The sequence below is a fragment of the Vipera ursinii genome (assembly GCF_947247035.1).
Source record: "Vipera ursinii genome assembly, chromosome: 1".
In the NCBI taxonomy this organism is placed as follows: Eukaryota; Metazoa; Chordata; class Lepidosauria; order Squamata; family Viperidae; genus Vipera; species Vipera ursinii.
The window spans coordinates 184,351,056-184,375,336 of record NC_139512.1 but is presented as its reverse complement, the minus strand read 5'-3'; the positions used below and the strand labels follow the sequence as shown (position 1 = coordinate 184,375,336).

Here is a 24,281-nt window from a genome sequence, read left to right as displayed (position 1 = left end):
CAGGGTTGAGTCGAAACCTGTTCCTCCCCATCCAGACCCGAACCGCCCCCAGGCAGCGGAACATCACGTCGAGGGTGGTTTGGGGTCGAAATGAAAAGCTGGGTATCATCAGCATACTGATGATACCCAACTCCAAAACCACGAATGATCTCACCCAGCGGTTTCATGTAGATGTTGAACAGGAGAGGCGAGAGGACCAACCCCTGAGGGACTCCACAAGCGAGAGGCCTCGAGGTCGACCTCTGCCCCCCTGCCAACACCGACTGCGAGCGTCCCAGGAGATAGGAGGAGAACCACTGAAGGACCGTGCCTCCCACTCCCAATCCCCTGGGACGTCGCAGCAAGATACCATGGTCGATGGTATCGAAAGCCGCTGAGAGGTCTAATAGGACTCGGACAGAGGAATATCCCCTGTCCCGAGTCCTCCAGAGATCATTCACCAGAGCGACCAATGCCGTCTCCGTGCTGTACCCGGGCCTGAAGCCCGATTGGTACGGGTCTAGATAATCCGTTTCATCCAGAACCAGAGGGAGCTGATGCGCCACCACACTCTCAACAACCTTCGCAAGAAAGCGAAGGTTGGAGACCGGACGAAAGTTATTTAACACAGCTGGGTCCAGGGCAGGCTTCTTGAGGAGAGGTCTCACCACTGCCTCCTTCAGGGCGGCGGGAAAACTACCCTCACTCAAAGAGGCAGATATAACCGCCTGGAACCAGCCTCGTGTCCCCTCCCGGGCTGCATAAACCAGCCAGGAAGGGCACGGGTCCAATAAACATGTGGTGGAGCTCAGCCTCCCCATAATCCTGTCCACTTCCTCCGGAGTTACAGGATCGAACTCCTCCCAGATCACATTGACAAGATCACCCGTGTCCTGATCGTCTGACTCTGCCCAGTCGGAGTTCAAATCGGTCCGAATCCGAGCGATTTTATCCAACAGATGTTGACTAAACTCCCTGCAAGGGTTCCTCACTCACCTCCTGATTGAGGAGGGAGCGGGTCACCCTAAACAGGGCGGCCGGGCGATTATCTGCGGACGCGATAAGGGTAGTGAAGTAATTAGACCTTGCCACTCTCATCGCTGCGAGATAAGACCTAATATGGGTTCTTAGTCGCAATCGGTCGGATTCAGATCGGCTGGACCTCCAACCACTCTCTAGTTGAGGTGGTGTAGTTGGGCAGCAGGGAGGGGTGCAAAGTTCCTGCCTTCGCTGCAGACAACTTTCCTGTGCAACGTTGCTTTTGGCGCGCTCAGCAGCAATTCCTATTGGCTTTCGAAAGCCAATAGGCCAGCCGTGGGCAACCTTGGATCTTTTATGACTCGTTTACTTCAACTCGCAGAAGATGTTACATAACATCACATCAACTGGAAGATCTTAAAATGTCCTTCTGTTTCTTTCCTTCCCAAAAATTGTGCTAATGAGTCCTCTCTAAGCTCTGCTAATCAGCTTGTCCTGGATTGTTTTGCCACAAAATGGAATGGTTTGCAAGTTGCAGTTGAGACAGCCCATCTCATTTTAGATATATCACATATAATTGAAGATTGTAATTAATTGTGTGTGCACGTTCAGCAACTGTGATGTATTTGTGCTGGCATTTCTAGGTCTCTTTCCAAGCACATCCAGAAAAATTTGTAACAAACATTGGAATTCTCAAGGCCATGTTTGGTATTTCCCAGCAATCTGTTACTGGAAGGAAAAAGCAATCCCTGCTGCATTACTGATCCCAGAGAAGTATGCAGGTATCCTTAGGGTGCCATAGTTATGGATGAGAAATATTGGTTGCAAAGTTGGCATTTCTTGATGTAATTCAGATATTTTGGACTTATTTTTGTTTCTTTGCATGTTTGATATTTTTTAAAAGGCATATGCTACTGACTACGCTTATGCACATATGTAACATCTTTTGCTAGGATGCATGACCACTGCTTGTCCAGAATGTGAAAAGTGAAAGATTGTGACTAAACAAAATTTTAATGTACAGATAATACCACCAGAAATTATTTTAGCCTTTTTAGTAAATGTTGTTATTGCTATTGTTATTTAGTTCCTAAAGAAGTAACCTTGTAAATAATTTTAATGTTCTCCTCTAGTGCAGGGTATGCAACCTTGGCTCTTTTATGACTCAAGGACTTCAACTCCCAGAATTCCTGAGCCAGCATGGCTCAGCTTGGAAACCTTTCTCTTTCCCCTCAGCGTGGCTGGCTCAGGATTTCTGGGAGTTGAAGTCCACGAGTCATAAAAAAGAGCCAAGATTGCCTACTCCTGCAATAGGCTTTCGAAAGCCAATAGAGGGAGCTTTTTTTTTGCAAACAAAAAGGTGCCGGAACGCCGTTTTGAGCGTTCTATGAGAAAAGCGCTGATTATGCCTGCTATCTCCTATTTCTTAGTAAATTTCCTGCTTGGAAGAAACTGTCTCCAAGAATTCTACTTTCTTAAGATGTGGGTTGAGGTGGATTCTGACAGAGAAAGTGGAAAAAGCTACTACCAAAAGGCGAGGTGTGACAGGTGTCGCCTGGCTGCAGGGGCCCTTCGGCACAGTGAGCCTCGTGTCTAGGTAGATCTTATTTTTGGGAAACATGATACCAATCAGCAATCTTTGCAGCATCTCTTTTTCTCTCTCTCATGTGATTTGCTTTACTACCAATTTGCTTAGTGACCATTTTGCTGGAACAGATTGTGGTCACTAAAGTAGAAGAAACTGCTCTGGAGATTTAAAAATGGATGTTGAATTAAAGAGAATAATTAATTATTGGGAAACTATTACCCAAAAGTTTAACTGATATAAATGAATATAAACATGATGAAACAGCCATCCTTACATGATTGCATTTCTGCAATTTTTCATCTGTTTTCTTTATTCTCTCCATTTTTCATTGCTGTCCTGCATATGTATTGTATAATGCTGTCTTATGAAAATTAACTTATAAATAGCTTTGATGTCTACACCAAATATTTATGATCCCGGTAATAAATGTCCTTTTAAGTCTCTTAGAATATACTATAATAATGAGTAGAGTTTGGGGAAATATAGATGGAATTGTATCCACAGTAATAGCTGCCAGCATGTGGAGTCTTAAACTACAGACCTTTGATTTTAAAACTTAAAACAATAGAGGAATATATCTTAACCATTGTGTTGGAAATTGAGACTTTATGAGCAAAATTCTGTATTAGTGCTGAGAATTGCTATCTTACTGTATTTCTAAGAAACTTCCTGACTCCCAAGGGATGCAGTGGCTCAGCTGTTAAAGATGCTGAGCTTGTCAGCTAGAAAGCTGACAGCCTGGGTTCAAGACCCAAGTACTGCACAATGGGGGAGCTTTCGTTTCTGCCCAAGCTCCTGCCTACTTAGCCGTTTCGAAGCATGATAGATAAATAGGTATCACTTGGGTGGGAAGGTAACAGCATTCCGTACACATTTGGCATATAGCTATGCTGGCCACTTGATCACAGAAAATGTTTTTGAACAACACTGACTCCTTCGGCCAAGAAAGGCAGGCACCCTAGCGTCAGACACAACTGGACAGAGAAACCTTTACCGTCACCTTTTCCTGACTTGCTCATGAAGTTTGTCTAGGGGCGTTGATGGCAGCATTTTTCTCTCTTTCTGTTCGGCTGGTAAAAATCCTGACATGTTGCAATTATATTTGTAATTTGTGTCTCTGAAAGGTGGAAAATCAGGTTGTGCATGTTTCTCCACCATTCTTATCCTAATGATGGGGTGGAGTAGTGTTCTAAATGATTTGTTTCCCTCTCTTCCCAGTATACATTCTGGGAAATGGAAGCATATATTTCCAGTATGCATTCTGGGAAACCTAATATACTTCATACTGAAGATTTTGAAGGTAAGAGTGGGAGACTAAAGGGAAATATTTTTCGTAGACTTGAGAACTGAAAATTTTGGATAGTTCTCTATCTTCTTCAGAAGAAATGAAGAGGAAAAAGAGAGAAATCTTTAGAAGCAGCACAGTTAATTTCTTATTTGTCTGCTTCAACAACAGAAGTAGAATGATTTTTAGACAGGGAAACTTTAAAACTCAAATAAACAGATGAAAAACTAAAAATGAAATGATTAAGTTTTTTAATCTTTATATAGAATTATAAAGGTTTTATTTCCTGGCTTTGTTTTGTTTAGAAGAGTATTAGTTTTTTCAATTCATTTTTGAATTCTTTTGAGACTAGATGCCCAAATACTGGTAAGATGCCCAAATGCTGCTCATCTTCTCTCTCATTTGAATAATGTACCAGGAAAACTTAACAAAACTTTTTTAAACTTAACAAAGTTTTTTGATTCCGCAGTACTTTCCTCTTCATTTAAGTCTCTGATTAATTGCTTACTTGTCTTAGAGATCAGTTCAAGTTATGATTAGTTGCTGTTCTTCATATAAGGATAAAGGATAAATAATGTATTGTACAAATTATTGTACAAATAATGTATTATAATGTCAATTAAACTATTTAGAGGGGAAAGTTATAAGTAGCCTGTCAATCAATGCTAACTTTAGGAAGGTGAAGTAGTACAACTTTCAAACCAAATGTTACTAAAATGTCCCTTCCAAGCAGCTGATTCTCAGTCTACAAAGGCTTGAGTACAAATGTGTAACATGTTTTTTAATTCTTAAATATTAATGAAATGGAATAAGTACCTTTATCGATGTGGCACCGATGGAAAATTGTTCTTTAAATTGGTATTTTATTGTTATGTAAACACTTTATGAATGAGTTTTAGTTAACAAATATATCAGATTTGTTCTGAAGAAATAACTTTGTCAATTATCTCCTACATGAAATTGCAGTGCCATTAATGTTAGTTAAAAGAAATCCAACAGAGTAAAGATAGTGAGCAAACATTCTGTTCTCTAGAATTGTTTTCCCAGAGATATTGAAAGGAAATAAAAATATTTTAAGACATGAAAAAGCCCCTATTACAGTTTGTAAAGGAGGATGTTACTAAAATTTGACTTAGTTTTCTATAGGTGAAAAATTTCAAAATGCTTTCACATATAATAAATGGAAACTATTTCTTTGAATGCTTAAATGGTAGCAAACTAGGTAGTTTAAATAACATAACAAAATGTACATTAGCTATTCCTAAGATCAATTTTAAGTGCTGCATACAGGGTCAGTAAAAGCTATAGGGAATATAGTCTGGTAAATGGAGGTAATCTTCCATTCCTAAGATGTTTTCCCAGATTTTTGGATATTTGGATATTTAGTCATTTCCTTATATAGGCAGAAATAAATGCAGAGAAAGATTTGACAACATCATTTCAACTCCTCCAGCATTGGAATTTTCTACATAATTTTAAAAATTCAGTGCCCTGCCTTTTCTACTTCTTTTAATGGCTACTTTATCAATCAGCTAAAGTCTGCCTGATGTTTCAATAACACTACACTGAGTCATTTGCTTCAACTTTTAACTTTGCTGAATGGAGAACATGAAGAGAAACTCTAGCTCAGGCAAGTCAAACTTGCGATGTCATGGGACATCGCTCAACGTATCACGACTTTTTCCCCATTGCCAGCAATGGGGTGGGCATGGTTTCTTTGTGATGCATCCGGCCCTTGGGCTAGCAGTTTGACATGCCTGCTCTAGCTTATTGTCAATTAATATTAAATTATTCTTGGTAAAAGTAGTATCTAGGTAATAGAGACTATTCATCTGGTTGACAAACTACCCAGTCCTTCTGTATTCCTTAATACTGTAAGGTTCAATGGAATCAAAACTTGATCTAAATTCCATAAGGTAAAGGTAAAGTTTCCCCCACACATGCATGCTAGTCATTTCCAACTCTAGGGGCTGGTGCTCATCTCTGTTTCAAAGCCGAAGAGCCAGCGCTTATCCAAGGATGTCTCCATGGTCATGTGGCTGGCATGACTAGATGCCAAAGGCGCACGGAACGCTGTTACCTTCCCACCGTAGTGGTCCCTATTTTTCTACTTGCATTTTTATGTGCTTTTGAACTGCTAGGTTGGCAGAAGCTGGGACGAGTAACAGGCGCTCACTCTTTTACACGGCACTCGGGTTTCGACCCGCCAAACTGCCGACCTTCTAATCGACAAGCTCAGCGTCCTAACCCACTGAGCCACCGCATCCCTTTCCTAAATTCCATAGATTTATTTATATCTGTAAAAGGTGCTAAAACAAGTATTGCATATTATATGGTGTTTGTCTTTAAAGAATTAATATATGTTTTTTTTTCAACATGAAAGAAGGGAAGAATCAGGTATAAAATTGGGAGTTAAGAGATTGCATTGTTGGCTGTGAAAAACAGATTGATGGATATTATTGAAGGAAAAAAGAGAATAGATTGAATGTGAAGAAGATACCAGGCGAGAAATCACGGACACTAGTTCTAGTCCCACTTTAGGCATTTAAGCCAGCTGGGTCACTTTGGATCAGTTTCTGTCTCAGCCAGCTTATCTCACTGAATTGTTGTAGGAAAATAGGATGAAGAAGGAGCATTAGGTATGTTTGCAACCTTGAATTATTTATAAAAATAATCAACTTGGGATAAAAATCAGTAAATGAAATAATAAAAATAAATAGTCAGAAAGAGTAAGCTGTCATTATCTTTGATTGATTTTTCATGGCTTTTTTATGTCTATGTGCTAATAAAGTTCTATTTTATAAAAGTTTTTAAAACTGCTTACTGAAGATTAGTCTCTTTAAGAGCTATTCACTATCAAGTTTGTCCACATTCAACAAACAATTATCTATTAGCAAAAGAGTTTCCTATTATACTGTAAATAGGGAGAACCTTTTTCTCATCCCAAGATAGGTGGTAGAGATTTACCTAAAAAGAAAAAAAACACACCCTACTATCTCAGTGAGATACTTCTTGAATACCTGAATAAACATCTGGCCTGAAAAGGGGCTGGAGTTCCAGGGATCTAGAGGAAAGTGACTTGAAAAACTCAAGAGTTTTTCCACACTTTCAATTTTCCAATTTCTTCCCCTTCTCTTGAATAAATGGGTATAACTGCTCTTGTCTTATTGTATCGTTTTCATTACAGCAGTTTTCAGGAATTGCAAATGTAGTATGTCTAAAAATAGTTTGTGTATGTTTCTGTGCCATCAAGTCAGTGTTGGCTCCAGTTTCGCAAGATTTTCAGAAATGGTTTACCCTTGTTGCTTCCTAGGGCTGAGAAACAGTGACTGGTCCTAGATCACCTGGATGGCTTCCTCTCAAAGGTGGGACTAGAACTCATGGTCTTCAGGGTTCTAGCCTGGTACCTTAGCCATTAAATAATAATAATAATAATAATAATAATAATAATAATAATAATAATGATGATGATGATGATAATGATGATAATAATAATAATAATAATAATAATAATAATAATAATAATAATAATAATGATGATAATGATGATAATAATAATAATAATAATAATAATAATAATAACAACAACAACAAGAAGAAGAAGAAGAAGAAGAAGAAGAAGAAGAAAAAGAAGAAGAAGAAGAAGAAGAAGAAGAAGAAGAAGAAGAAGAAGAAGAAGAAGAAGAAGAAGAAGAAGAAGAAGAAGAAGAAGAAGAAGAAGAAGAAGTTGGAAGGGACCATGGAGGTCATCTAGTCCAACCCCCTGCTAAGGCAGGAAACCCTATACCATTTCAGACAAATGGCTGTCCAGTCTCTTGTTGAAAACTTCCAGTGTTGGAACATTCACCACTTCTGGAGGCAGGTTGTTCCACTGATTAATTGTTCTAACTGTCAGGAAATTTCTCCTTAGTTCTAGGTTGCTTCTCTCCTTGACTAGTTTCCATCCATTGCTTCTTGTCCTGCTCTCAGGTGCTCTGGAGAACAGCCTGGCTCCCTCTTCTTTGTGGCAGCCCCTGAGATATTGGAACACTGCTATCATATTACCCCTCACCCTTCTCTTCATTAAACTACACATACCCAATTCCAGCAACCGTTCCTTATATGTTTTAGCCTCCAGTCCCCCAATCATCTTTGTTGCTCTTCTCTGTACTCTTTCTAGAGTCTCGACATCTTTTTTACATCGTGGTGACCAAAACTGGATGCAGTATTCCAGGTGTGGCCTTACCAAGGCATTGTAAAGTGGTATTAGTACTTCACGTGATCTTGATTCTATCCCTCTGTTAATGCAGCCTAGCACTGTGTTGGCTTTTTTGGCAGCTGCAGCACACTGCTGGCTCATATTTAAGTGATTACTAGGACTCTGAGATCCCTCTCACAGTTACTACTATTGAGCAAGGTACCACCTATACTATACCTGTGCATTTGGTTTTTCCTGCCTAAATGCAGAAAATTACTTTTTTCACAATTGAATTTCATTTTGTTAGATAGTGCCCAGTGTTCAAGTCTGTCCAGATCCTCCTGTATCTTAAGCCTATCTTCTGGAGTATTGGCTATTCCTGCCAGCTTGGTGTCATCTGCAAATTTGATGATTTCCCCATCTATCCCCTCATCCAAATCATTGATGAAGATGTTGAAGAGCACTGGGCCCAGAATAGAGCCCTGGGGCACCCCACTACACACTTCCTTCCATGTAGATGCAGTTCCATTGAGGACCACACGCTGAGTACGGCCTGTCAGCCAGCTACGAATCCATCTGGTGTTGATTCTGTCTAACCCACATTTTTCTATCTTATCAAGTAGTAGGTTGTGATCTACTTTATCAAATGCCTTACTGAAATCCAAGTAAATTATATCTACAGCATTCCTCTGGTCCACTAGTTTTGTCACTTGGTCAAAGAATGCAATACGTTTTGTCTGGCACGATCTGTTTTTGACAAAATTTTGACAAACCCATGTTGGCTTTTAGTGATAATTTTGTTCGCATCAAGGTGTTCGCTGATTTGCTGTTTGATTATCTTTTCCAGAATCTTCCCAGGTATTGAGGTCAGGCTGATAGGTCTGTAGTTTCCTGGATCTATTTTTTTCCCTTTTTTGAAGATAGGAACTACATCAGCTCTTTTCCAGTCCTCTGGTAGTTCCCCAGTGCTCCAGGATCTTTGAAAAATATAGTTCAGTGGTTCTGAGATCACGTCTGCCAGTTCCTTGAGACCTTTGGGTTGTAATCCATCTGGTCCTGGTGATTTGAACTCGTCTAGGCTGGACAGGTGCTCACATACCATTTTCTTTCCTATCTTAACTTGCATTTCTATTCTGTTTTTTATGGCACTGGTTTTGGTAGGTTGGACTGTTTTTTCCCTTTGTGTAAAGACAGATGCAAAAAACGAGTTAAATAGTTCTGCTTTCTCCCTGTTGCTTGTCACCTTCTTGCCACTTTCCCCCACTAATGGACCAATCATTTCCTTAACTTTTTTCTTGTTTCTTATATGTTGAAAGAAGGTTTTTTTTGTTATTTTTGACTTTGGTCACAAGCCTTAGTTCATTTTGAGCCTTAGCTTCCCTCACTTCACCTTTGCAGGCACGGGCTGTTTGCTGATATTCTGCCTTAGTTATGTGCCCCTCTTTCCACTTCTTATACTTGTCCTTTTTATCTTTCAGTTTATCAGAGAGTTCTTTATGCAGCCATGCTGGTTTCTTTTGAAAGCTGTTATTTTTCTTCTTTGTTGGTATTGTGCTAGACTGGGCTTTTATTATCTCACTTTTCAAAATTTCCCAAGCTTCTTGAGTTGTTTTCCCCTTTAGGATTCTCATCCATGGAATTCTTCCCAAGGTCTCTCTAAGTTTATTGAAATTAGCTCTTTTAAAGTTCAAGATTCTAGTTTGGCTGTATTCTATTGCTTGTGCTTCCATAATGTTGAATTCCAATATTACATGATCACTTCCCCCCAAGGTTCCTGTGGCTTTGACACTTTCTATCATTTCATCTCTGTTAGTGAGAATTAAATCCAATATGGCTAATCCCCTAGTTCCCTTCTCTACTTTTTGGGAGAGAAAGTTGTCTGCTAGGTTTGTCAGGAATCTGTTAGATCTTCCACTTGGTGCAGAATTTGTCTCCCAGTTGATATCAGGGTAATTAAAGTCCCCCATTACTATTGTGATGCGCTTCCTACATACCTTAGTTAACTGACTAGCAAAAAGTTCATCTATTTCCTCTGTTTGGTTGGGCGGCCTATAGTATACACCAATGGCAATGTCATTTCCCCCCCTTTTATATTGACCCAAATACATTCAAGTTTACAGTTTTCATCATTGTTGTGCTCTATTTCTGTAGAGATAGTTATTTCTTATATAGAGAGCAACTCCACCTCCTCTTTTGTTTAGTCTTTTTCTTTTAAATAATTTAAATCCCTGTAGCTGTGTGTTCCATTTGTGGGTTTCGTCCCACCATGTTTCTGTAATGGCAACAATATCATATCTGCCCTCATTTACCTGAATTTCTAGTTCACCCTGCTTACTGTTCATACTCTGCGCATTGGTGTACAGACATTTGAGTCCTTTATGACTGACCTTGTGTTTACTTGCTACATAACTTGTGTGGTGCCTAAGTTCTCCTATTTTCTTAGATTGCCGGGGACAGTGATGTTCTGTATCAATTAACTCACTGTCCCCGTTGTTTAGTTTAAATATTCCTTCAGAAAAGCTGTGAATTTATTGCCAAGTAACTCAGTCCCTTTCTTGGATGGATGCAGACCATCTCTTTTGTACATTTTTTCATTGGACCAGCTACAGACATCGTGACTAATATAACCAAAGCCTTCTCCTTTACACCACTCCTTTAGCCACATTTTAAATTCTGCTATATGCTGGCCTTTTCCATTTTGCTCCTTATACACTGGTAAGACCTCTGAAAAAGTGAGCCTACAGCCTGTTCTGCTGAGTTCCTGCCCCAAGCTCTGGAAATCATTCTGCCCAATCATTTTGGGACAGATCATTTTGGGACAGATCGTTAGTGCCAAGATGTACAATGGCATCCACATCACAGTCTTTGCTGGCATTGTTGACTATTTTAAAAATACGCTTCTTGTCCCTACTGGCAGTAGCACCTGGAAGACACCTGACCTCTTTTGAAACCTCTGTATCCTTTCCTAAATTAACATCCCTTATAATTGAGTCACCAACCAGAAGGTGGCTTCTCTTTTTGGGTACCTTTCTTTTCTTGCATGACTGATGTGTAATACCTGATTCACACTTCTCCCTGTTAGAAACAAGTTCATCTTGGACCATGGTCCCCTGCTTATTTGAGTTATCACAATTACCTTGACCTGTTTCCTTAATGTCCCTGTTAAGGTTAGCAAGGGCACTGTATCTTTTATGCAGGGACACAGCTAAAGCTTTGGGTTTATGGTTCACAGCTGTCACCCTGCCAGATCCCACAGTTGTCCACACTGCCCTTCTCCTGCAGGATCTTTGTGGTAGAGGGGGCTGATAGCGTGGAGGCTCAGTAGAGTAGGAAGGCTGAACTGAACACCTAATTTCTGCCTGAAGAGCGCAGATTACAGACCCTAGATGAATAATCTGTCCTTGTAGACTAGTAATTTGTGTACATATAGGACAGTTTCCCAGTTTGAAAAGAGTGCTGCGAAAGACAGCTGCAAAACAAGTGTTGCACTGAACTAAGCCAGACATGCTGAGTTCATGCCCTGAATATACCACCACTATTTTTCATTTTGTTATATGATTCGCGTGCCGTTAGGCGCGCAGGCCGCTACTGTGCCCCTCCACCCTCTTCTCCTTAACTTGCAGTTTTTGTAGCTTTTCCCAGCAGCCTCTAGCAGTTTAAAAGCAAAGAGGGTCCAATCAGCAAGGACTTAGCTACTGTACCCCTCCACCCACTTTTCCTTAACTTGAAGTTTTTGTAGCTTTTCCCAGCAGCCTCTAGCAGTTTAAAAGCAAAGAGGGTACAATCAGCAAGGACTTAGCTACATCACACTGGCTATCATCTAAACATACTGTACAGGTTTATAATTGTAAAGTCAATATGATAATAAGAGCCTGGACCTTCAAACTAGTTCAGTTTAGATATTGCTGCAATCTTGTGCTACTTTTTTCCTTTGGTAGGGTGAAGCAAGACTTGCGGCAAAGCGTGCAGCACGAGCTGAAGCACGGGAAATTCGGATGAAAGAACTTGAGAAGCAGCAAAAGGAGGTATGAGACAGCTTTTTGAATGAATTCTGAAGTACAAGAGTTTCTTGATATTTGGGATAAAATAGACAAATTATTATTGTAAGTATCATACTTGGTATTTATTGGAAGAATGTTATTTATTATTTATTTATTTATTGATGGGATTTATATCCCGCCCTATCTCCCGAAGGACTCAGGGCGGCTAACAACAAAACATATAATAAGTACAGAAATCAAGATAAAAATAAAATTAAAATCATCTGTGCAATAAATTAAAATTAAAAAATAAAAATAAATTAAAAATTCTAAATATAATTAATTAAAATGCCTGTCAGTCCAGGTCAGCCTGGTGGAAAAGGAGTGTTTTGAGGCTGCGGTGAAAGGATTGGAGATTTTGGGCCATCCGAAGCTCAGGGGGGAGCTGATTCCATAGGGCTGGCACTCCCACAGAGAAGGCCCTCGCCCTGGGGGTCGCCAGCCGACATTGCCTAGCTGACGGTACCCTAAGGAGGCCTTCTCTGTGTGAGCGTACTGGACGATGGGAATTTGTTCCCGGCAGCAGATGGTCCTGCAAGTATCCCAGGCCTAAGCCATGTAGGGCTTTAAAGGTAAGTACCAGCACCTTAAATCTCACCCGGAGGGCAACCGGTAGCCAATGCAGCTCACCCAGGAGGGGTGTAATATGGGAGTATCGGGGTGCTCCCATCACAACCCGTGCAGCTGCACTCTGCACCAGCTGAAGCCTCCGGGTGGTCTTCAAGGGCAGCCCCATGTAGAGAGCATTACAGTAATCTATACGGGAGGAAACGAGTGCGTGGGTGACTGTACGTAGGGCATCTCGGTCCAAAAAGGGGCGCAATTGGTATATAAGGCGAATCTGTGCAAATGCCCCCCTAGCCACAACTCCAATATGATCTTCAAAACTGAGTCTTGAATCTAGGAGGACGCCCAGATTGCGTGCTCTATCAATGGGAGGTAACATCTCTCCTCCTATAGTCAAAGATGGAACCTCTTGGACTAAACGAGATGGCGGTATGTACAGCCACTCAGTCTTGGCCGGGTTGAGTCGAAGCCTGTTTTCTCCCATCCAAATCTGTACCGCTTCCAGGCAATGGGACATCACATCGAGGGCATCACTGGGTTGGTTCGGGGTGGAGATGAATAGCTGGGTATCATCAGCATATTGATGATATTTCACCTCAAAGCCACGGATGATCTCTCCCAGCGGCTTCATATAGATGTTGAACAGGAGAGCACCGATCCCTGAGGAACTCCACAACTAAGAGGCCTAGGGCTTGACCTCTGCCCTCCTGCCAACACCGTCTGCGAACGGTCCGAGAGGTAGGAGGAGAACCACCGCAGAACGGTGCCTCCCACTCCCAACCCCTCAAGACGACGCAGTAAGATACCGTGGTCGATGGTATCAAAAGCCGCTGAGAGATCTAATAGGACCAGGACAGAGGAATAACCTCTATCTCGGGCCCGCCAGAGATCATTCACCAGTGCGACCAATGCCGTCTCCGTGCTATCCCCGGGTCTGAAACCCGATTGGTACGGATCTAGATATTATGAAATTATCTCTTGATTTATATATGAATATATATATATAAACATATTCACGCTCATTTGTAAAATAAATGTGATTGCTTTTTTGAAAAAAATAAAACATGCATATTTAGAAATAAAATGCATTTTGTTGTTCCTACTTGAGGACTCTGACCATAGTTCTTCAGGCACTCTGTCTATCAGATCTAATTCCTGAAATCTTATTTGTAACCTCTACTGTATATTAAAAAATCTTTACAGCATCGGACTTTCCTTTCACCACCAGACACATCCACAGTTGAGCGTCCTTTCGGCTTTGGCCCAGTTGCCTCATTCTTTCTGGGGCTACTAGTACTAGCCCTCTGCTCTTCCCCAGTAGCATATTGGACACCTTCCGACCTGAGGGGTTCATCTTCCAGCGTCATATCGTTTTGCCTTTTGGTACTGTCCATAGGGTTTTCATGGCAAAGATACTGGAGTGGGTTTCCATTTCCTTCTGCAGTGGATCACGTTTTGTCAGAACTCTCTGCTATGACCTTTCTGTCTTGGGTGGCCCTGCACCACAACACGGCAGTAATCCATGGAGGGACAGAGGTTCGCAACATTGTAGAACAGGTAGCAACCAAAATCATCCCAAAGAAAAAGAAATGCAAGAAAGCAAAATGGCTGTCTGAGGAAGCTCTGCAAATAGCTGAGGAAAGGAGGGAAGTGAAAGGCAAGGGAGAAAAAGAAAGATACGCCGATTGAATGCAGAATTCCAGAGAATAGTGAGAAGAGATAAGAATGCCTTCTTACACGAACAGTGCAAAGAAATAGAAGAAAACAATAGAATACGGAGGACCAGAGATCTTTTCAAGAAAATTGGAGAGATGAAGGGAACGTTTAATGCAAAAATGGGCATGATAAAGGACCAAAATGGCAGGGACCTAACAGAGGCAGAAGAGATTAAGAAGAGGTGGCAAAATTACAGAGAGGTACTATACAAAAGTGAGCTTAACGTCCCTGATAAACACAGTGAAGTGGTCACTGACCTCGAGCCAGACATCCTAGAATGTGAAGTGAAGTGGGCCTTAGAAAAGCTGAGCAACAACAAAACTAGTGGAGGTGACAGTATTCCAGCTGAGCTATTCAAAATCTTAAAAGACAATGCAGTAAAAGTGCTACACTCAATTTGCCAGCAAATTTGGAAAACTCAACAGTGGCCACAGGATTGGAAAAGATCAGTTTACATTCCAATTCCAAAGAAAGGCAGTGCCAAAGAATGTTCAAACTATCGCACCATTGCACTCATTTCTCATGCTAGTAGTTAAGCTTAAAATCCTACAACCTAGACTCCAGCAGTATGTGGATCGAGAACTACCAGAAATACAGGCAGGATTTCGAAGAGGCAGAGGAAGTAGAGATCAAATTGCCAACATACGCTGGATCATGGAGAACGCTGGAGAGTTCCAGAAAAACATCTACTTCTGCTTCATTGACTATGCTAAAGCCTTTGATTGTGTGGATCATAACAAATTGTGACAAGTTCTTAAAGAGATGGACGTACCAGACCATCTTATTTGTCTCCAGAGAAACCTATATGCGAGTCAAGAAGCAACAATGAGAACTGGACACGGAACCACTCATTGGTTCAAAATTGGGAAAGGAGTCCGGCAAGGATGTATACTGTCACCCTGCCTATTTAACTTATATGCAGAGCACATCATGAGAAAGGCAGGGCTAGATGAATCAAAAGTTGGAATTAAGATTGCCGGAAGAAATATCAACAACCTAAGATATGCAGATGATACCACTCTAATGGCAGAAAATGAAGAAGAACTAAAGAACCTCTTGTTGCGGTTGAAGAGGGAAAATGCAAAAGTTGGGTTGAAACTTAACATTAAGAAAACCAAGATCGGACTTCGGGTGGCTATGCCGTGCCGAATGACGGCTTTTCTCTGGCCGCCCTGAGGCTTCGTTTGAGCCGTGGAGACGGTGACAATCAGCTGTTCTGCGGCTTGTAAACTTCCCCTTTGGGAGAAGAGGGGGAGGTGGGCTTTCTCGGATAGTGGTAGAGCTCCCCAAAATCTCCCAGAATTGTCTGGGGGTTGGAGGGTGAGAGACCCCACGGAGTCCAAGGCTTTCTCCAAGTCCAGGGCGCCTTTGCTCCACGTAGGGGTGCTGCATCCACATCTGCGGATTATAGTGATTTATGATTGCTTTTAAAGCAGACAGAGCTGACCAGGAGGAGCAAAGTTGCAAGTATTCAGAACTTTAACTCGAGGTGCTTTAATCTTCCCCATATATAAATTAGAGTTTGAAGAAAGAGAAAAAATGGCGCCGAAATGTTTTTTCTTTTTAAAAGAATAAATTACGAAGACTTTGTTAAAATTTAAACAATATATTGGAATTTTTTCTCTTTTTCTTATTATTATTGCTATTAAGAGTTCCTCTCCTTTTTTTTTGGATTTTATTTTTATTTTATTTTATTTCTCCGGAGTGCAGAGGGAAAGTGAAAGTGATAAGAGAAAGTGATTTGTACTCTGGCCTGAAACCCGATTGGTACAGGTCTAGATAATCCGCTTCATCCAAGACCAGAGGGAGCTGATGCGCCACCACACTCTCAACCTTAGCAAGAAAGCGAAGGTTGGAGACCGGACGAAAGTTATTTAACACAGCTGGGTCCAAGGCAGGCTTCTTGAGGAGAGGTCTCACCACCGCCTCCTTCAAGACGGCGGGGAAACTACCCTCACTCAAAGAGGCAGATATAACCGCCTGGAACCAGCCTCGTGTCCCCTTCCGAGCCACATAAACCAACCAGGAAGGGCACGGGTCCAATAAACATGTGGTGGAGCTCAACCTCCCCATAATCCTGTCCACTTCCTCTGGAGTCACAGGATCAAACTCCTCCCAGATAGTATCGACAAGACCGCCCGTGTCCTGATCGTCAGACTCTGCCCAGTCGGAGTCCAGACCGGTCCGAATCCGAGCGATTTTGTCCGACAGATGTTGACTAAACTCCTCGGCACGACCCTGCAAGGGTTCCTCCCTCACTTGCTGATTAAGGAGGGAGCGGGTCACCCTAAACAGGGCGGCCGGGCGGTTATCTGCGGACGCGATAAGGGTAGTGAAGTGATTAGACCTCGCCGCCCTTATCGCTGCGAGATAAGACCTAATATAGGTTCTTAGTCGCAATCGGTCGGATTCGGATCGGCCCCGTCTCCGACGCCTCATCTCCCGAAGCTCCACGGAAAACCATGGAGCTCGCTGGGATCTGCACCGGGTCGGGGCCGCAAGGGTACAACTCGGTCAAGTGCCTCCATGGCTGCCTTTTTCCCAGGCTTCCACTAAGGCATCCGCCAAGTTGTGAGCAACGGAGGCAGGTAGGGACCCCAGTGCTGCCTGGAACCTATCAGGGTCCTTTAAGCGCCTGGGACGGTACCATCTAATTGGCTCCACACACCCACCGTGGGGAGTGGCAAAACGGAAGACGATGAGGAGGAGATGATGATCGGTCCATGACAGGGGCATAACAATTGGGGAGCCCCCACCAAGATCATCTAACCACCATCCAGATAAGAAAACCAAGTCAAGGGTGTGGCCTCCCACATGAGTCGGTCCATGAATTACTTGCGTCAGGTCCATGGCCGTCATGGAAGCCATGAACTCCCGAGCTAACTCAGATGATCCTCCCAGGGATGGTAGATTGAAGTCACCCAAAACTATAAGTTTGGGGAACTCAATCACCAACCCTGAGAGGATGTCGAGAAGCTCAGGCAGGGCTGCTGCTGCGCGACTAGGTGAAAGGTACCTTAGGTTGTTGATATTTCTCCCGGCAATCTTAATTCCAACTTTTGATATATCTAGCCCTGCCTTTCTCATGATGTGCTCTGCATATAAGTTAAATAGGCAGGGGGACAATATATAGCCTTGCTGGACTCCTTTCCCAATTTTGAAGCAATCAGTGGTTCCGTGTCCAGTTCTCACTGTTGCTTAAGTTTCCACCAGACATTATTATACATAAATTAACAGTCATACTGTGCCTGAACCTCTTCAATAAGTACTTGAAACTGCCGACAATTCTGAGCACGAGCCATGATGTAATTCACTATTTTTTGTGACGTCTTTGAGGACATTGTCAATTTTTTTGTTGCTTTCCCTGGTGTGTAATGCAATGGAATTGAATTACTTTATGTTTTGTTTCTTGAAGAAACAACTGTATGAAACCAGATATTGCCCCCACCATCACTTGTAATTGAAACCACCTTTTCTGGTCTTACGTCTTGTGACAAAAAATCTTCCTCCACAGCATTGTAAATATCTACACTTTGTGTTCTTTCAGGCAAAGATATCAGTTTCAGCAGCTCTTCTCTCATGATGTTGCCAACAGCATAACACAAAATTACTGCCAGCCTTGCATGATTATTGATATGTATGCTTTCGTCCAAGCACATGGAGTAACAGGCTGCCTTTTGTAAGTCAGTGGTGAGCTGCTGACTAACATCACTTGCCATGTGCCGGACTCTATCTTTCACAGTATTTCTGCTCAGTGGTATCTCAGAAATGCATTGATTAATGTTATCCTTGTTTGGGAAGTCATGAAAAAGATAATCACTCCCAGACAACATGGTCGTTTTGATAATATCCCCATCAGAGAGGGGCTTACCATGTTTTGCTACACCACGGGTCGGCAACCCGCGGCTCCGGAGCCGCATGCCGAAAGCGGCAGCTTTGTAGATGGGCTGCGGCAGCTTTCCCAAGAAGCGGCGCCACTGCCCGTTCGCGCGGAGGTACGCGCGCACCTCTCCAAAGGTTTGGGGAGGTGCGCGCGCACCTACAGTCGTTCGGATAGGTGCACGCGCACCTCTTGGAATGGGCAGCGGCGCCGCTTCATGGGAAAGCTGCCGTGGCCCGTTTGCAAAGCTGCATGGCTGCAGTGGTCATGGCAGACTGGGTGAGTGTGGCTGGGTGGGCGTGACCACCTCAATGTCCCTCATGGGGAGGGATGCCTGTGAGGGCCAGGCAGGGTTGGGGGAGATCCAGGGGGTCTCCGGCGGGTGGGACGGTGGGCAGGAGGCTCGTCCTGCAGGGTGAGGTGAGGCAGGTGGCAGGACAGGGATGCCATTGCCACGAGGCAAGGCAAGGCGGGCTGGGGCGACTGCTGCCTGATACCTTCATCCCCCCTACAGTGAACACATGGGGACCAACTGTGTCCATGAGCAGCCACAGCCTGCTGCCCCTTGACCGGCACACTCTGGGGCTTCGCAGCCTGCTGCAAATACCGGGCCATCCATGCAGCAGAAGGCGGAGTAGGGGAGGGGGAAAGCACGTGATGCAGACCGCTGGACATGCCTACTCCTTCCCATCTATTTTTGCTTGTGGTTGGAGAGCAGATTGCTGCTGGTCATCTCCTTGGCCCCCTCGCAGATCTTGCCCTTGGCCCATATGTGGAGCCTGTTCCCCTCGCACACCCAACTCACTTTAGCTCGCCTCAAGCCACCGCCACCAGCAGCTCATACAGGTCAATTAGGCTACCACTGCTGCCTGGTGCACCTGGTCCACCCAGCACAAAGGAGGTAAAATTTTGCCAAATATTATATAAAAAATATTAGAATTGGACTATCAAAATCTCTGTATAATGGGAGACTTTAATGCAATAACAGATGGAACTTTGGACTATAAATTTCTAAACAAGGGAGGAGAGGAGGAAATATATTACCTAAAGTGTCTTTAAAGATGGCAGAAGAACAAGTCCATGACCGTCCAGATAACATTGTAGCTACGGCTTTCTGGTAACTCTATGATGAAATCCATGGCTGAACTCTATGATGAAATCCAACCCCGTTAGGCCCCAGGGTCTAACGGGGTCGGCTACCGGCTGAAGAAGCCCTAATGGTTTCCCTGCATGGGGTTTTGCAGTAGCACAGACATGGGAGTCCTGCACATACTTCTCAATGTCTTTCTTCATGTGCGGCCATCAAAACTGCCGCCGTGCCAGGTGCAGTGTCTAGGAAGCCAAAGTGGCCAGCCTGCCTGGTATCATGGCACTGGTATAGCACAGTGGGTCTGAGTGTTCGTGGTACATACATCCTGTCCCCATGCCAGGCCAACCCATCTCGTAAAGTCAGAAGGTGTGGATGGTCCCGCAGCCAGTCATCCTCCTTGAGTGCTTCACGTAGGGCATGGGGCAGGTCGGTCGCTCCACAAGTTATGTCTCTCACCAGCCCAGGATCACGGGGGTATGGGCACCTGCACTACCTCCTCCCTCCTGTTGTCATATTTTGGTAAGCGCGATAGCGCATCTGCTAGGAAGTTCTTTCCCCCAGGTACGTATTTTAAAGTGAACTTGAAGAGGCGAAAATACAGGGCCCATTGGACATGCTTGGGCGCCAGTCTCCTGGGTGACTGCAAGGCCTCCAAATTCTTGTGGTCGGTCTACACCTCTAATGGGTGGGCTGCCCCTTCCAGGAGGTGGCACCACGTCTCCAAAGCACACTGGACAGCAAAGGCCTCCTTTTCCCAAATTGCCCAGGCCCGTTCGGTGACCGTTAACTTTCTGGAGGCATACGCACATGGTTGTAAAACCCCACTGGTGTTCCATTGGAGCAGGACAGCACCCACCGCAACATCGCTGGCGTCTACTTGGACAACAAACAGCACGTCGGGGTTGGGATGTAGCAACACGGGCTCCTTAGCACACAGGGCCTTTAGGGACTCGAAAGCCCGCTGACACTCGGTAGACCATGCCAATTTTAACCCTTTACCACTGATTGTCGCGTATGTAGAAGATCAGTCAAGGGCAGAGCAATTGCAGCAAACGACGGAATAAATTGCCTATAAAAATTGGCAAAACCCAAAAAACTTTGCAATTGGCGGTGGGTTTGTGGTGCCTGCCATTGTTGTACTGCCTCCACCTTCTTGGGGTCCATTTCTAACCCAGCTGCCGATACTTTATACCTCAAGTAGTCCAAACGGGACTTATGAAACTCGCATTTCGGGAGCTTCACATACAGACGGGCTGCCAATAGTTTTTCCAACACCTGTCTAACCAGGGCGACGTGTTCCTCCATGGTGTCAATATAGATCAGGATGTCATCCAGGTAGACAAGAACACCCCGATACAGGTGTTCATGCAGCACTTGGTTGATAAGCTGCATGAACACCGCAGGAGGCCCTTGTAAACTGAGCGGCATCACCCTGGACTGATAACTGCCGAGCGGACAATTGAATGCCATTTTCTACTCGTCGCCCCTCTTGACCCGTACCCAGTAATACGCGTCTCGCAGGTCTAATCATGTAAATACTCGCCCTCTCGCCAGATGGGCCAACAGGTCTTTCATCAGGGGAAGAGGGTACAGGTGTTCTACACATACAGCGTTGATGTCATGGAAGTCCACACACGGGTGGAGAGTGCCATCTTTTTTTTCTCTAAACAGGACAGGCACCGCCATCCTCGATTGAGCGGGTTGGATGAATCCTCTCATCAGATTCTTATCAATATACTGCCTCAGTTCCTGCATTTCCCATGGCATCATGGCGTACATTCGGGGTTTGGGCAGCTTAACCCCTGACTCCAACTCGATGGCACAATCCATTGGCCGGTGAGGTGACAGGACGTCGCACTCCCGCTCATCAAAGACATCAGCTAGGTCGGAGTACACCTGCGGTATCTGGACCTCCAACCCGGTCTCCACTCCACAGGCCATCTCCTCCCCAACCAACTCTTTCAGTCCTATAAAGGCGTCGTTCAGGTGCTGGGGCCCTGTTCCAAGGTGGAGGTGACCACAACCCCCCTCCCACCAAATCGCCGGGCCCCATTTGTCCAACCAAGTAAGCCCCAGAATCACCTCAGTCATGGAGGGCACTACGATGAAGCGCAGGACCTCCCAATGCTCCCCAATCTCCAGCCGTACGGGTTTTGTTACATAAGTGATAGGTGCCCCTCCCAGGAGAGACCCATCCACCTGCTGGAAACGAAGAGGGATGGCCAACCTCTCCAACTCAATGCCCACCTCAGACACCACTGTGGCTAATCAGGCAACGGGTGCTCCCTGAATCGATTAGCGCCTGATACTCCCTTTTTTGACCCATTTGGGGGCTTACTAGCACTACTGGGACCGCAAAGGGACACACTGGTGTGCTCACCATGGGGTCTTCTTCCTCCTCTGCGCTGTCATAGGGTATGGGCCCAACCGCTGTCGGTGTCTCCATCACTGGCTGAGGCTTCCTCCTGGGTGTTTCACCCAGCAGCTGGTGTGCAGCCTGTGAATGCTCCACGGTTCTCCTGGGCGAGGCACCGTGTGTTGGGGTTACAGCTGGACCTACACGGGGTATGGGACCGGGCACTCCGTGACGTGGTGCCCCGGCTGGTCACACCGAAAACACCGAAGCGAGGTTTGGGACGGAGGTACTGATGGCTTCACGGCCGCTGTCGATGGCTTCCGTTCCTCCTCCTGCACCTTGTCCACAACTCAGCAAGGCCCGGACATGTTTGCTCGTCCCCTGCACCCCTGTAGGCCGACATCCAGTTCAACGGTAACCCGGAGCCACTCCTACAATCTGGGCGGAATCCCGCAGACAACACAGGCCCTACGGAGAACCCCGTTGATTCCTGCCTAGAAATGGTGTACCAGCAGTCACTTCGGCCATGAGCACAGCTTACTGGCCTCCTGCCTGAATTCGCAAACATAGTCCACCGCAGGCCTGCCATTCTGCCGGAGACCAACCACCTTGGCCTTGGCCTGTTGCACTTGGGTGACGTCCTCAAAATGCACCTGTAACGCCTCCAAGAAAAGACCGACATCTCCCAGCTTCCTGGTGTGGTCGCTATACAAGTCAGCGGCCCAGACTGCAGCCTCACCCTGTAACGCCTTGACCGCCACCACCATCGCCCACTGGGACAGATAGGCTAGGGCATACCTGTCCAGGTGGTGTATGGCATGACTCAAAAATAGTGTTGTGACTCAGGGCCAGCCTGTGGGTCCGACAGCCGGGTCCGATGTATCGGAGGACTCAGATGTGGGGGAGGAGGGAAATGAACCGGCTGATGATGATTTGGAGGCTTTGCAGAGTCCTCAGCCGGGGACCTCTTCTCAGCTGTGTGAGCCCGAGAGTGCGGAGGATGATGACCCACAGCTGGCCCTGTTCAAGGACGCCCGACGCAGGAGGCAGGCGAGCAGGGACAAACAAAGAAAGACTATGGGACTACTCGGGAGGAGGCACAGGGAGACCACGCCCTGAGCTCTCTATAAAAGAAGTGTTTGGGGAGGGGCTGGTTGCTGAAAGCAACTTTTTCGTTTGAGAAGTCAAGCTCTTGTATTTTTGTAACAGTGTAATTAAAACTTGGCAGAAGCCTTTTGATCTTGGACGCTTTCCAGACTCTTCCTTTGATTAGGGGTGCGAGAAGAGGGCTGGTTCAGAACAAATATGGCCAGGCAGTCGGGATGCCTGTCGTAGGTCATTGGCAGAGGCAGTGGGCCCCAACCAACACCTGTTTCCCAAGGACCCATCTGTGGGCCCGGCCCTCTTGTAGCAGCTTCCTGATGCCGTGGGTTGGCTGCCTGCCAACCCGGGGTACCTGTTGGTGCTGTTTGCTGAGTGGAACTGCCATCTGCCGTCGCCGAAATGTCTGGGCCTCTGGGTCATTGATGCAGCCGGGGCCTGCGTAACAGGAGCGGTCCCTTGGGATGAACCCTGGCCCAGTGGTCCCCAAAACCGTGGACTGGCCAGGTGAAAACGAGGTGGGCCTGAGCGCGCAGGCAGGGATCCGTCGTGTGACCATCCTGTGTCGTGTTCAGGCTCAGCAGGAGACCAAGGCCGGGGTTCCCCAAATCTGTCCCTCAACACGTCTAAGGAGTAGCTATCTGGTGCCATAGAGTAGCTCCACTCTTCCCCATCCTCATTTGTCAGATGCTGCTCCCTCCACTCTGACAACAGAGTGTATTACAAGATGTATTAAGTCCTACTTTGAAAGAACTGTGTAACGAAATACTCCTGGAGGCTAAAATACCAAATACATGGACTGAACATTACTTTAATACCCAAAGAAGACTCTGATCTAACGCAAATGAAAAACTATAGACCAATATCGTTATTAAATGTAGATTATAAAATTTTTGCCTCAATAATAGCAGAAAGACTAAAGAAATGTTTGACCGAATTTATACATACAGACCAAAATGGTTATTTATCTAAAAGACAGATAAAAAATAATTTGGGAATGATTCTAGATGTGTTAGAGTATTATGAAATTCATTCAGGGAAACAGATGGCTTTAGTATTTCTTGATGCACAGAAAGCGTTTGATAATGTAAACTAACAATTTATGTTTCAACAATTAGAGGAAATGGATTTTGGAGAAAACTTTATAAATGTAATTAAAACAATCTATCATAAACAGCCAAAATAATTGTAAATGGAGATTTTACAGAAAACTTTGACATTAAAAAAGGCACAAGACAGGGATGTCCACTATCTATATTGTTTATACTAACGCTATAAGTATTGAATAGAAACATCAGACAAGATATAGAAATTAAAGGACTGGAGATAAAAGATGAAAAATATAAACTACAAGTATTTGCATATGACTTGGTTTTTATATTGGAAGAACCGTTTGAAACAAGTACTAAACTTATGGAGAAAATAGAAACATTTGGAGAAGTGGCAGGTTGAAAATAAACAGAGAAAAGACTAAAGTGCTAACAAAAAATCTAACAGAAAAAAACACCAACTAGTAAAAACCCC

At 44.5% G+C, this 24,281-nt stretch overlaps 1 protein-coding gene across 8 annotated transcripts in view; it reads left to right on the top strand.

The window, feature by feature from the left end:
• The window catches only part of LRRFIP1 (LRR binding FLII interacting protein 1), a 146,716-nt gene that overhangs the window by 45,727 nt on the left and 76,708 nt on the right, over positions 1-24,281 (top strand). For 6 of the 8 annotated variants that reach the window (XM_083354494.1, XM_083354495.1, XM_083354492.1 and 3 more), the window contains exon 2: positions 11,946-12,032. The exons of the other annotated variants lie outside the window; for them this stretch is intronic. In XM_083354494.1, the coding sequence (XP_083210620.1) occupies positions 11,946-12,032 (87 nt within the window). The remainder of the gene's footprint in view (positions 1-11,945; positions 12,033-24,281) is intronic. 8 annotated transcript variants of the gene reach the window in all.